This window comes from Natrix helvetica (assembly GCF_964273705.1).
Source record: "Natrix helvetica genome assembly, chromosome: 3".
In the NCBI taxonomy this organism is placed as follows: Eukaryota; Metazoa; Chordata; class Lepidosauria; order Squamata; family Natricidae; genus Natrix; species Natrix helvetica.
In genome coordinates this window covers 112,701,300-112,716,286 of record NC_138549.1, presented here as the reverse complement: position 1 = coordinate 112,716,286, position 14,987 = coordinate 112,701,300, and the positions used below count along the sequence as shown (strand labels likewise).

Below are 14,987 nucleotides of genomic sequence, written 5' to 3'. Positions count from 1 at the left end.
CTATAACCAGTTCAATGGGTCTCTTGTCCAAAACCTAAATTAGATATTGTACGTTTCATACATCTGATGACCTATCTCCCAAGATAGGTTAAAATAACACACATAAAGAATAGGATTGAAAAGTAAAAGGATTCAAAGGGAATTACATTTTATTCTGAATTGGAGATACAGTAGCATTAAAATGTAAAGGTAAAGGTTCCCCTCACACATACTGTATGTGCTAGTTGTTCCCAACTCTAGGGGGTGGTGCTCATCTCCGTTTCGGAGCTGAAGAGCCAGCGCTGTCCGAAGATGTCTTCATGGTCATGTGGCCAGTATGACTAAACGCGAAAGGTGCACGGAACCTTGTTACCTTCCCACTGAAGTGGTCCCAATTTTTCTACTTGCATTTTTACATGCTTTTGAACTGCTAGGTTGTCAGAATCTAGGACAAGTAATGGGAGCTCATTACGTTACGCGGAGCTACGGATTTGAACTGCTGAACTGCCGACCTTCTGATCAACAAACTCAGCATCTTAACCACTGAGCCACCCTTACAGTAACATTAAAAATGGTCTAATGCAGGATATGCTAATCAACAGATATTAAGGAAACTGGTCAAATCTTCATTCACACAGAAAAACAATACTAAGTACTTTCAGAACAGTGCACCCTACTCCATTTTCCACTTCTGCATCCATAAATTTTAGCAGCTTGTTTCAGCTGAATTATAAGATTGCAATCTAATTCTTGGGAGTAACCCGTGCTGAATTCAATGGTATATCTTGGCAGATAGAAATGGGATTGGAATGCATTTGGGCCGTTGTAATCACCTGTAAACTATGTAAAATTTAAAAGTGAAAGAAAAAGCGTCTTCTCCTGTCTTGGCAATGGATTTCCTTCTTGTACTGTCTGTATACATTTTTCTAGGCTCTCCCCAGTCTTCTTTGCCATTGCCATCTCCCCTCTGTTGTTATTCAAGTTCCCTTTAAACAGGATGCTCCCAAGCAATTCAATTCTGGGTCTATTCTGTTACTGCAGTAGAAGAATTGAAGATCCTTTCTCCCATGCCAAGGTTACTATAAATCAGACTGAATACATAAACTGTAAATCACCAGGAAAGAGGTGGAAACAAAACAAAGACATAATTTCAAGTGATGCGGTCAGTATCCCGTGTAGTTAGATTCAGATTGATGAGGCCTCCCATTTAAAAGCTACCTACTGTTTTTTGTCATAGGCCAAATGGTGAATGAGGGACTTGTGGGATAAGCCAGATGACACAGTTGTCAGAACTTGCTATTCTGTGCAAAGCATTACTTTTTCTACCATTTTTCTTTTTTCTTTCTTTTTTTAATTCCCCCTACCCTATACTTTTGATGAAGGCTTATTGAGTTATTGATTGGTAAAAGGAGAAACATTAGGTTGATTGTTGTCTTTTCTAATTCTGTACTTCATTTATATGCTGCAATTAAAAGCTGCAAGGCAACAGTTCCTAATCTAATGTCTTCCAGATAAATGGCAACTAAAGCTAATAGAATTCCCAGCCAGTACAGCCAATTTGCCCCAATCTTTCTGTAGGGTACTGGTGTGAAAAAAAAATCAGTCATTAGAAACTATGCTTTTTAATCTTGCTAGATTTTTCATTTCAGATATTTTATCTAGTGTGCCCAGCTTACTTTCATGTGAAGTTTCCTATCATGCAGAAATTGTGCTTTCAGGAAAAAAAGGTTCAACGTATGTTTAATGTTTGGGTAATCCAGCAAAACTGACTGATTCATTCATCAATATTCAAAATGGCTATATGTTCTTTGCGACTGTGAAATAACCAAATAGTATGGAATGGAAAGGGGGGAGGAAGATCTATTGGGCGGAAAACGATAGCTGTTAATCATTAAAAATGTTAGATGAAATGATACCGCTTGTAGACTCAGAGAACAGAGAGCTCAAGTGTGCAATTTAGACCAATGTTTTTCCCCAAGTCTATTATTATATTTTATTTGTCCATTGCACAGTTTCACGTGGACGGCTATGTTAATAGCATCATTTCCAGAGTGGAAGCAGAGCCTGAAAATCAACACAATTTGCTGTCCTGACAAAAAGGAAATTTATGTTAGGCCCCAGTAGGATTTCTGCAATCATGAAACCGGTGTTTTAGTCTTCCATTTGAATTGCATGGTGGTAAACAGATATTGAGCAAAAGCGAAATAATTTGGGAAACATGATCATTTGAGGTGGGCTAAGGCTGCAAACTTCAGGTCAACCAAATGGAAGCCATTGGACTAGTTTTCACATAGAATCTCACAATTCTCCTGAAACTAACCCCTTCAATCATATAAATGGCAGAGCCACTCTTCCAGCAAATATATATAAATATATATTAAAAATATGTTACAAGTATTTTCTCTGTGACAACAACAGTATTCAGAGTAAACTCAATGTTTTTGTAATTATAATATCTGGATTTAATTTGAAAGACTCCTCAGATCTCTGCTTTCACAATTTTGTCACAAGGAAAGTGACTTTATGTTTTTTCCCATGTGACACAAGAAGATTAAGACAAAATGACCTAAACTTTGCACACATTTTCCTTTACTTAAGTTTTTCTTTTTGTTCATTTTAAAAACTTTTCTGGCTCATAGAAAGTCAGAAAGTTGAGACTACCTGTTCCAATGCTATCATCAGCCATATTTCATAAGGACCTCGGTCCAGTTTCCACAAGAAATGTGCTCCTATCATTACGGCGGAATTCTGGAGAAGAAGTCATGAACTGAAGACACCTCTGCAGATAGTGGAGCTGATGACTGCTGTAGAACAAAGAACTGGTGAGCAGATCGGCTCTATTTCTCTCCAGGCAAGGAGAGGACTTAAGATCATCCACAAGTGCTCCTCATGAGGAGACCCTAAGAAAGTAGCCTCTATTGGTTTAGAGCTCTGGGAACAACCATCTTGTTCAAAACATGTTTTGTACCTTCAAAAGGACACTAAGTTTGCAAACTCTCTTTTCTAATCACTTCAAAAAAATGCTTGTTAACTGCTTTTCAGCTCTTAGAACTTTTGGACTGAGGAGTTTATTTCAATCCTTAGCAAAAAAAAACAAAACCAAAACTTTAACCAGACATTTAAGAATCAATTTGTGACTCAGCTCTGCTACAAGCTACCATCGGATGTTGTAGCTTGTAATACAGTTTCCATGCAATTCAACATGGAATGGCATTTCAACATGTCCAACGTTTAGTGTAATTGCATGGATTCCATTCAGGTTGTATGAAACTGCATACCATCCATGTGCAAAAAGGAACAAACATGTCCACTTAAAGGCTACAACTGTCTTCTAATGGACAATAACTACTGTGAATTTATCTTCTTGATATTCAGATGACTATGAAAGAATCTTTTAAGCAGTACCAGACACCTTATAATAATAATAATAATAATAATAATAATAATAATAATAATAATAATAATAATAATAATAATAATAATAATAATAATAATAATAATAATATTTATTTCTTAGCCGCACCCTCTCCCGAAGGACTCGGGGTGGCGTACAATGAAACATATGAAATAAATATGTGGACAAAACAAACATATAACAGAGACATAAACCGAGACACACACAAGGAGGAGGTCGGCTGATAAATAAAAACAATTAAAATACAGTATTTAAAAACCCCTAGATTAATTAAATATAATTAAAATACCCAGTTAAAAACCCATCAGGAGCGATATGGTTAGATCAAAGTTGAGCCAGTCCAGCTGCTTGGAATAGGTGGGTCTTAAGCTTAATACAAAAGGAGCGGAGGTCAGAGGTATTCCTAATATCCGGAGGGAGGTCATTCCACAGGGCTGGGCCCGCCACAGAGAAGGCTCTACTCCTAGGCGCCGCCCCCCGACACTGTCTAGTGGACGGCACCTGGAGGAGGCCCTCTCTGTGCGAGCGGATTGGTCGCAGGGATGTATGGGGCAGAATACGATCCCGCAAGTAACTAGGTCCTGAGCCATGGAGCGCTTTAAAGATTGTTATCAAAACCTTGAAACGCACCCGATAGACCACAGGAAGCCAGTGCAGCTCGCGCAGGAACGGTGTCACATGGGAGTACCTAGTACTCCCCATAATTACCCGCGCGGCTGCATTCTGGACCAACTGTAGTCTCCGGGTGCATTTCAAGGGAAGCCCCATGTAGAGAGCGTTACAGTAGTCCAAGCGAGACGTCACCAGCGCATGAGTGACTGTGCGTAAGGCGTCCCGGTCCAGTAGGGGGCGCAATTGGCGCACCGGGCGGACCTGGTGGAAAGCCCCCCTTGCCACGGCTGTCACATGGTCATCCATGGACAGCCGGGCATCCAGGAGGACGCCCAAATTGCACGCCCGCTCCACGGGGGCAAGTTGAATGCCCCCAATGGCCAATGATGGAATTAATTGGCTGAACCGGGGAGCTGGTACCCACAGCCACTCCGTCTTGGAGGGGTTGAGCTTGAGTCGGTTGTCATCCATCCAGATCCGTACGGCTTCCACACACCGGGACATCACTTCGATGGCCTCGTTGGGGTGGTTCGGGGTGGAAAAGTACAGCTGAGTATCATCAGCGTACAGATGGTATCCCACCCCGAAACCACGGATGATCTCACCCAGCGGCTTCATATATGTGTTGAACAGGAGTGGCGAGAGGACCGACCCCTGTGGCACCCCACAGGTAATGGGGCGTAGGGTCGACCTCTCTTCTCCTGCCAACACACGCTGCGTCCAGTCAGAAAGGTAGGAGCCGAACCACCGCAAAACGGTGCCCCGGACCCCCAACCCTTCCAGCCGGCGCAGCAGGATACCATGGTCGATGGTATCAAAAGCCGCCGAGAGGTCTAATAGGACCAGGATAGAGGAACAACCTCTATCTCTGGCCCTCCAGAGATCATCCACCAACGCGACCAAGGCCGTCTCCGTGCTGTGACCGGGGCGGAAGCCGGACTGGCGCGGGTCTAGATAATCATTTTCCTCCAGATGTCGTGGGAACTGGTAGGCCACCACACTCTCTACAACCTTCGCCAGAAAGGGAAGGTTGGAGACAGGACGATAATTGGCCAGCTCCAAAGGGTCCAGGGAAGGCTTCTTGAGCAAGGGTCTCACCACCGCCTCTTTCAAGGCGGCCGGGAGAGACCCCTCGCTTAGTGAAGCATTCACTAGGCCCAGGAGCCAGTCTCGTGTAACCTCCCAGGATGCCAGTACAAGCCAGGAGGGGCACAGGTCCAATAAACATGTGGTGGGTCGCAGTCGTCCACGCATTCTGTCCAAATCCTCGATGGCAACCAAGTCAAACTCCTCCCAGATCGATTCCTCAAGACTCGCCATGGACGTCTCCATTGGACCACTGACAGGGACCCAATCCCTCCAGATTTGAGCGATTTTATCCTGCAGATATTTACCAAATTCCTCTGCCCTGCCCTGTAGAGGGGCCTCCCGCGGCCTCTGAAACAAGAGGGAGCGGGACACCCGAAACAGGGCGGCAGGGCGGTTCTCCGCGGATGCAATGAGAGTGGCACAATATCGGCGTTTGGCCACTCTCAATGCCACAAGGTACGTCCTTAAATGGGCTCGTGCCTGTGTTCGATCAAATTCGGAGCGAGAGGATCTCCAACGACTCTCTAGACGTCTCTTGCAGCATTTCATCACCCTCAGCTCCTCGGTAAACCAAGGGGCTAGGGTGGATCGTTGCCGCCGGAGAGGCCGCAAAGGCGCCACCCGGTTCAAGGCCCCGGTAGTTGCATTATTCCATGCAACTACCAGGTCCTCTACCCGGGGGCGGGTCAAGGTTACAGGAGGTGGCCCAAGCTCCGTCTGGAACCTATCAGGTTCCATCAGGCACCTGGGGCGGAACCATCTGGAACTTTCCGGTTCCGCCTCCCCGCAGCGGGAGGTAGCACCAGGGAAGTCAAGACGAAGGAGTGAGTGATCTGACCATGACAGGGGAGTGATGGTTAAGTCCCCTCCTCCCAGATCACTCAACCACTCAGAGACAAAAACAAGGTCCAGAGTGTGTCCTCCCTCGTGTGTTGGGCCCTGAATCATTTGAGTCAGGTCCATGGCTGTCATGGAAGCCATGAACTCCCGAACCCCCTCTGATGCTTCTCCCATCGATGGCAGGTTAAAATCCCCCATCACTAAAAGTTTGGGGGTCTCAACCGCCACCGATGCGATCAGCTCGAGGAGTTCGGGCAGGGCCGCTGATGTATAGCGAGGAGCCAGGTATACTATCAGCAGGCCCAACTGTCTCCCAGGCCCCCATTTCACAACAAGGGATTCACATCCGGACGTCTGTGGCACAGTAGACTCCCTCGGCTCTAAGTCCTCCCGAATAATTGCTGCCACCCCACCGCCCCTTCCCTGGGCCCGGGGCTGGTGAAATGCTCGGTAGCCTGGTGGGCACATTTCCACGAGGGGAAGGCCTCCCTCGTGGCCCAACCAGGTCTCCGTTATTCCCGCGAGGTCTGGCTCCCCCTCTAAAATTAGATCGTGAATGAGGGGGGCCTTGTTAACAACGGACCTCGCATTGCATAACAACAGCCTCAGGCCTTGGGTCTGTAACTCTTGACCACCTAGAACGCGGTGGTTGGTACAAGCGACCGGGTGTAACCAGCAACCGCGGTCCCCCAACCGACTGTAAGTTCTTAAGCTGTCCTCGTATCTGCCCCTCCCTGCAACCGTTGGAATTAAAGAGCCCTGTATAGGAATGGTGTCCTCCCCCTCCTCCTCCCTTCCGCCCCTTCTGCTCGCGACCACACCTGGGGGCCCGGCTCTCACATCGCTCCTGATCTGACCCACCCGCCCCACAACCCCTGAGACCCCACCCCTACAAATTTTTAAAAAACAACTGACTAAAAACCCCCTGAGTCTCCGCTTCCTCCACCTCTCGGGATTAATAAATCCATCATCAAGGTGGGCCCTCGAAAGGGCGGAGGGCCACACCTGCGAGAGGGGGGACTCTCGCAGTAGGATCAGGTCTGACCTTAAATACATAAAATGTTAAAAGAGTTCGTCGTCGGGGCTTAGGGTCTGTGCTGAAGATGTCATAATCCAGTAAAAATTTGAAGAGTATGGTTGCAGCAAAACAGAGTAGTCCAGTCATTAGACTTAGATGGGGGGGTGATGATAATAGGTTGGTTAGATGACAATCAAGAGGTGGGGGCGGTGGGTGGTAGGTGGCAAATGGCAAGGGGTAGTTGGACTGTAGATGGAATAGGCAGGGGGCAGATGGTCGATCAGCAGTGAATCATATAGGGTAGGAAGAAGTCCTCTAGGGCTCACGCAGATGGAATCCGGGGCAGTTGTTAATAAATAGTCAGCAGGGGGGGTAGGTGGGGTGCAGTCGGGTGCACGATGACAAGGGCCTCCTGGCAATCCACCAACAAAGCTCCCCCCCCAGTCTCTATACAGCCTCCTGAATCATAGTCGTAGTCCTATTCCTACCAGGTCCTAGGCTTTTAATCCTGCCTTGGCCTGCAGCTGCGAATTTGGCCCCCAAACCACCATTCCAGGCCCCAGTGCCGCTCCCACCGGCCTCCCATCGGCCTCCAGCTTCCTTCTCGGCCTACCCATCCAGTCTTTGCCGGCCTCAAAGGTCCCGGCCGGTCTCCAATCTTCGCAAATTCAGCCAACATGGTTTTTAAGCCTTTTCAAACCTCCCATAACTCCCACAGCTACCTCTCACAGCAAGCTGCAAGCCGAGGGATTTGGCGTCCGGCGCTTCCAGCCCTCGCCACCTCAGTCCACGTCCCAGATGGTCCTAGGTCACCAGCCTCCAACCTAAAGTCCAAATTTGGCGTCGCTGGTATCGGTACGCCTCTGCACACTCCGTCCGCCATTTCGAGGCCGTCTGCCTCTCCTTCAATCGGCTCCAAACGCAGACGGCCTCTATGCGGCTTCTCCGGGCGTCTCCTCCCATCGGCTGCATTTTCAGTTCGTTCAGTTCGTTCCTCACGTTCCTCATGCTTTTTCCAGACACCCAGCTACCCTGGAGGACCCATTCGGGTCATAAAAGAAACCAGGGTAGCTGTTTACTGGGGACCCGGCCCCCATGCTGGAAAAGGGGACCGGCAGCACTCCTAGTTCCCCGGAAAGCGCCCCGCGAAACTACGGAGCTCTAGCGGCAGACCGCCATTCCTCCGGAAGCTCCTCCTCCACCTATCCCGCACTTATCCCATGACACAGATGATGGAAAAAGTACGACAGTGAAAAGACATATTGGATACAAGCCCAGACGTTAGCAAATGTTGGGTGGATTTAAAGAGCATAAAACTTTGCACCTATGAAGTCTGCGACTCAACTGCAAGATATCATACCAGCACTGAATACACTCAAACACTGGAAGGTATGTTTCCACAGTAAACAAGAAAGATACTGGGTTACTAAAAAAGAAAAGAAAAAAAGAATTATGAATTGTCCAGGAGACATACATAAGGACGGCTATGGAATATGTTGTGCTAGCAGTCTGTCTTGTCATCTTTCTCTGGCATCCTCCATTTTACAAATACTACATTTCCCCTACTTTCTGTTTGCATTTCACTTTATGCCTCTTGTAATGCCCAATATTAAAAAAAAATACTGCAGAGCCATCTTGTGCAGATAGAAGTAACAAACCTGAAACAAAGAACATGGAGACTTGCTCCAAACTTGAAGTTTTGCAAAGTCACAGGAATCCAAAAATAATTAAGCAGAAGCTTTTTAATGGCTTGGCAAGAGTCCAGTGGGTTAAAACTCTTTTCTTGATGATTTGTTATCATGACGCTGAACCTTGGCATGAAAACAGGAAGATACAAGCAGAGAGTGCCAGGAAATTGGTAGTGTGTGTGTGTGTGACCGGAGCTGTGGGCAAAAGCATTTCTCAGAATAAAAGGAGATGCCAGGGGAAAACTAGGAATGGAGACTGAAGAGGGAAGAACCAAATAGGATCAATTTCTCTCCCAGTGATGGCAGACCTTTCATATTAGGAAAATCCCTGTGTGGGAAAACCTAGACCCAGGGTGGGCCATATATTGTTTAGTGGAAAATATGCTAAGTAGAGAAAAGGCTGCATTTCAACTAGCTTAGCTAAAATAAATTTACAGTATCCGCATAATTTTGTTGAGATTTACTTGCTCTCTAGGGTTTCACCATTAATTTTATTCTGAAAATAAAAGATTACACTACATAACAGAGGCAAATCACTTACTATTTGGAAAGTAATCCAGCAATGTTTACACAGGATGTTTATCCCACTGCAGTCAGGCCTGAACATGTATTCACGCAAGTTGTGCTAATTAGAATACATTCAATGAATTACATTTTTAATCCTTGGTATAACTAATGGGACATTGAAATAGCAATCCAGCTCCTGGCTATCTGGGAGCAAGTTCCACCAAATTCAGTGGTTTTTCCTTAGAAGACAATATATACATAAGATTGAAGTGTGAAATATTTTTTCTTAAACCTGTTTTCAACAACATATTCATCTCACTTAACTTTTAACAATAGTAGTGAAATATTTTATCTTGGTTACAATCTTGATGGGGATCCAGAGTCTCAACATTTTTTTTTGTATTGTGGTGAACAGAACTGGACGCAGTATCCAAGTGTGGTCTTACTATGGCTTCAACACGCACATGCACGCACAGAGAGAGAAAGAGAGAGAGAGACAGACAGACAGACAGACAGACAGACAGACAGACAGACAATAACCCCTGCAAAGCATAGGAGTAACTCTACTACTTCTTCCAATGTTCTCAAACAAAATCACCAGAATTAATATTGAAAAATAATTAAAAACAAACTATTGAACAAACCGGGGGACATGTTTAAACCACATGTACTATATTTAGTTTATTTAATTATAATTACATTGAAACATAAACAGTGTCCCACAATTTAGAGGAATGTGTTCTTTGGAACACCGTGCAATTTGTGCTCCTTGACTTGACGAAAACGATGCACTTTTGCTGTCCATACTCTGTTCCATTTCATTTATTGCTCTCTAGTCTCTTAATCAAGGGCCTCTGGGGAGAAATTCAATAAAGTCAGGTTGATGTTTGCAACCCCAAACTGAAGTTCTGTTTCTTTTTAATATGTGGTTGCAGTTGCCACCTTGACTTTATTTTTTATATTTCCACAGATGCGTATGCCCTTAGTCCCTTATTTGCTTCAGCCCCTATTCTTTAATCCCTGCTTCTTTCTTTTTTTCTTTCTTCCTGACTCTCTTATTACCAGCAAAAATAGAGCCATTTGCATGATGCTTCAATTTATTACCTGCTTAGGAATACGTACGATTCCAGCAGGTTGGGAGAAAGTTGCACTGCAGCTCTGTCGGTTTAACAATAAACAGCAATCTCTATTTCTGGAGCAGCCACAAAATTAACCATATGTGTTTGTTTACTTACATTGTGTGTATGTATAATCAGATGCACTAATATCTAGCACAGACACACACACATGAAAAAATGGAACAGCAACATGTGCTTCAATATGCTATCATTCCCTGAAAGGAATTTTATTCAACAAGGGCCTTCTATAAAATCCAAATACCCTCCTTAGTAAATGCTGTTATTTATTTTATATTTTCAGATCGACTTTTTTTTGTGTTAAGATATTTTTCTTAGGTCATACACTCAGTAAATCTTTTGGACTTTGATGCCATATATTCAATAAATGTCTGTCTTCTACTCTTCTTCTTTCCTTAATCCATCTTCCTAGATTAGCAGCAACTGCATCTAGGGGTTGTATGTGTGAATGAGTGATATCTATAGCTGTTTGAATAACATTTGCAAATGTCATTTCTCTTCAGCTTTAAATTTCACATAGCAATGTTCCCTAAACATACACCAAATAACATTCTTTGATATTGTACAATAAGTCCTCAACAGTCTAGGGAAAAGAAGGGCCAGGCATGACATGATAGCAGTATTCCAGTATTTGAGGAACTGTCACAAAGAGGAGGGGGTCAATTTATTTTCCAAAGCACCAGAAGAAAATACAAAAAACACTGGATGGAAACTACTCAAGGAGAGAAGCAACAGGAATTAAGGAGAAGCTTCTTAATAGTGAGGACAATTAACCAATGGAACAGCTTACCTTCAGAAGTTGGAGGTGCCTCATTCATTGGAGATTTTTAAGAAAAGACTGGGCAGCCACTTATCTGAAATGGTATAGAATCTCCTGCTTGAGAAGGGGGTTGGACTAGAAGACCTCCAGAGTCCCTTCCAGGTGTATTCTGATTGATGTATGACCACGATTGAACCCAAAATTTACATTGCTAAGTGAAACATTTGTTAAGTGAGTTTTGCTCCATTTTACAACCTTTCTTGCCATTGTTGTTAAGTGAATCATTGAAATCGTTCAGTTATTAATACGATTGCTAAGTGAATCTGGCTTCCCATTGACTTTTGTTGCTAGAAAGTTGAGCACGTAATCCCAGGACGCTGCAACCATCATAAATATAAACCAGTTGGCAAGCATCTGAATTCTGATCATGGGACTATGGAGATGCTGCAGCAGTTGTATGTGTGAAAATGGTCATAAGTTGCTTTTTTCACTGTTGTTGTAACTTTGAACGGTCACTAAATGAACTGTTGTAAGTCAAGGGCTACCTGTATTACTAAAGCTATTTCTCTTGCAGTGACCCCATGCCCACTACAGCTAAAATATTATTAATTCAACTAAGTTGAATTCAGATCATGTATTAACTGCTGTCCTTATGTATCTATTCTCAGGCTGACCAAGTTGGTTCCCAACACTTGCTGAAGTAGGACAGAAACAGAGCTGATTCTTTGACTTGATATTTATTGAAGGTGGTACCCTAAAAATTAGCATTAGTCATGGGATATGATGTATAACAAATATTCTTGCAGAATCTTCCATATTAGTGAATTATCGCAAAGATTTTATGGTCTGATGTATGTGACATGAAGCTGGTCATAGTTCAGAAGTTTGTCAGCTGTAGCTTTGGGATCCCAGGCAGCCCTCAACAATTGAATGTACATTTTGTCTGATGAAGAGGGAAAGCCTGAAATGCATCTATATCATCTATAAATTGAATTAATTTAAATAAATCAATACAACATTTATTTTAAATTGTGGTTCAACTACTTTCTTTATCCTGACATGTCTTCTTTTTGGAGTCAGTCTCAGCAAGTTTTAGTCAAGGGAAATGTACCGTATTTCCCCCCCTAAAAGATGTTGAAAATTTGGGTGCATCTTATACACTGAAAGTAGCCCCACACACCGGTCCCCACCCTTTGGCCTCTGCCTCCCAGCAGTTTACCTCTTTGCAGCAAACAGGGGCTTGCAGAGGCTTCAATAAGCTATAGCAATCTCTGCAACCTCTAACAGCTGATGATAGGGAGAAATTGAAAGTGAAACTAGCTGTTTGCTCCACATGACAAATTGCTGGGAGGCAGATTTTTTTTTCTTGTGCTAATCAGGCTGTTTGCTGCAAGGAGGTAATGTTGCAGAAAATGACAGGCTTAGACTTCTCAGGATACAGGAAAAGTTTATTTGGCAGCCAGGTTCAGAAACGTTAGCCCATGGCTAACATTGCAAATTCTGAACAATCTTTATTATTGATGCACACATTCTTATACATTCTCAAAGACAGTGTAACATGGAAACATTTTACTCATTTCTTATTGGTTACCTTGAGGAAAAAGCCTTATAAGGAGATGGGGGTCTTACTTCTCCTTTTGTTGCAGGTATGGACTACGTGCCATTAACGAACTTTAATTGAACCTTGTGGTTTTGGATTTTTGACATAGGGACATTTGCTGGAACATGTTGTGGTTGAAGGCTGATGACATCTCCCTGTCCCTTTAAGCAAGCTTCCAACTGTCCCTTTTATGCCACGTCTTCATTCTTATATTTTAATCCATATTTTATTCTATTTTAGTAAGTCAACAACTATAAATGCCTATAGAATGTTCAAATGGTTAGACTTATTTTTAAAGACTGCTTTATTATTGTTCTAGACCAGCAATGGTGAACCTTTTTTGGCTCGCATGCCATAAGGAGTGGAAGTGCAGGGGGGTCATGCATGGGCGTGCCACACCCATAATACAATGTGCGACCCTCCCAGTGCACATGCACGCATGAAAGGTGCTCCCCCCATTTTTTGCATGCTTTTTTTCACCCTACCCAGGCTCCAGAGGCTTTATAGGAGACTGGAGAGGGTGAAAACAGCCTCCCCGGCCCCCCGGAGGCTTCAGAGACCTTCAGGAGACTTCCCTGAAGCCTCCGGAGCGCAAAAAACCCGGCCCTATGGGCAAACCAGAAGTTCGGGAATGGACTTCTGGTTTGCTCGTAGGGTCAGTTTAAATCCTCCGGAGGCTTCAGGGACCTTCAGGGGGCTTCTCTGAAGCCTCCGGAGGACTAAAGATGACCCTACAAGCAAACCGGAAGTCTGTTCCCAAAGATCCGTTTTGCCCATAGGGCCAGTTTTTTTACGCTCCGGAGGCTTCAGGGAAGCGCCTGAAGCCTCTGGAGGGCCTCCGGAGGGGGGGGGTGACGGAGGCTTCTTTTATAAATAAATAATAAATAAATATTTATTTCTTAGCCGCACCCTCTCCCGAAGGACTCGGGGCGGCGTACAATGAAACATATGAAATAAATATGTGGACAAAACAAACATATAACAGAGACATATACCGAGACATACACAAGGAGGTGGTCGGCTGATGAATAAAAAACAATTAGAATACAGTGATTAAAAAACCCTCCCCAGGCTCCTATAAAGCTTCTGGAGCCTGGGGAGGGTGAAAAATGGCTTTAAAAAAGGCTGAACTCAGCTGGCCAGTGAGCGCATGTATGCTGGCCAGCTAACAGGGCAACGCCTCGCGTGCCCTGACAAATGGCTCCGCGTGCCACCTGTGGCACGCGTGCCATAGGTTCACCATCCCGGTTCTAGACAACTTAACAAAATGAAGAGACTTTTTAAAATAAATGCTTGATCTGAAGAGGCCTAGGGCTATTGTTTTAAAAAGTGCTATTCTTTTAAATAGCAGAAAATAACTATACTTCCAGAAAGCACATTTTAACATTGTCTGTACAAGTATAGTCTGAAATATAACACTACAAACAGTGTATATTGTCTGTACTGTTTGTTGCAAGAAGGCAAATTGCTGGGAGGCAGAGGCAGATATTTTTCCCTTGTTTTCCTCCCCAAAATCTAGGTGCGTCTTATACTTCACAGCATCTTATACTCCGAAAAATATGGTAGCTCTCCTCCTGAAAAGCTTGGGCATCCCAAGAGGATAACTGTTCTCTCCTGCTGCCTTGTTTTTAACATCAATGGAAGGCTTGCTTGTCCTCTTGGGTATTTGTAAGATAACAATTGTCCCAACGCCAGGCTGCCTTTGGTCTGCCTTTTAACTAAGCTTGATTGTCAATTGTTGCACTCCCTAGTTTTTATATTTTTTTGGCCTGGAACAAGAGCAACACCTACCCTATGTTGAATAACCTTAAACCAGGTTAGTACAGGCAAATCTCACAGATGTAGGCTGATTTTTCCCTCCCCCCAAAATGGAAAAGAGTAACGGAAATCACTTGCATATTATTGCCAAGAAAATTAATGGATGGGTCCATGAAATAACAAAAAAGTTTGACTCCAAGGAGCCTGGGTTTCCTTGTGGGAAAAAATGGGATGAAAATGATAATGGAAAGACTCGGGAAAGACAAAAGAGCAGCTTTTGCAAAAACAGGCTTCTGTAGAAATATGTTCAATGAAAAATCCAGAATCCTTGTCACAAACTCTGAGAACAACCTTAAATCAACATTTGTCAATTGGTGGATAAAAGGGAAGTTATTATACATTTCCACTGTCGACTCACCGGATTGTTGTGCATCTGAATAATTAGTTGCTTTACACCATAAAGTGTAGGATGAGCCCAAGGAGAGGGATCTACCCAGTGCCGATTTAAATCAAAGCCCATCAAGGAACACCTATGAAAACAAAAACCATACAATCAGGTCCCAATATATTGTACATGATATGGTT

General features: G+C 44.0%; 1 protein-coding gene across 2 annotated transcripts in view; it reads right to left on the bottom strand.

The window, feature by feature from the left end:
• BEND5 (BEN domain containing 5) overlaps positions 1 to 14,987 on the bottom strand; it is a 918,531-nt gene that overhangs the window by 176,547 nt on the left and 726,997 nt on the right. For both annotated transcript variants that reach the window (XM_081947742.1, XM_081947743.1), the window contains exon 9: positions 14,821 to 14,932. In XM_081947742.1, the coding sequence (XP_081803868.1) occupies positions 14,821 to 14,932 (112 nt within the window). The remainder of the gene's footprint in view (positions 1 to 14,820; positions 14,933 to 14,987) is intronic.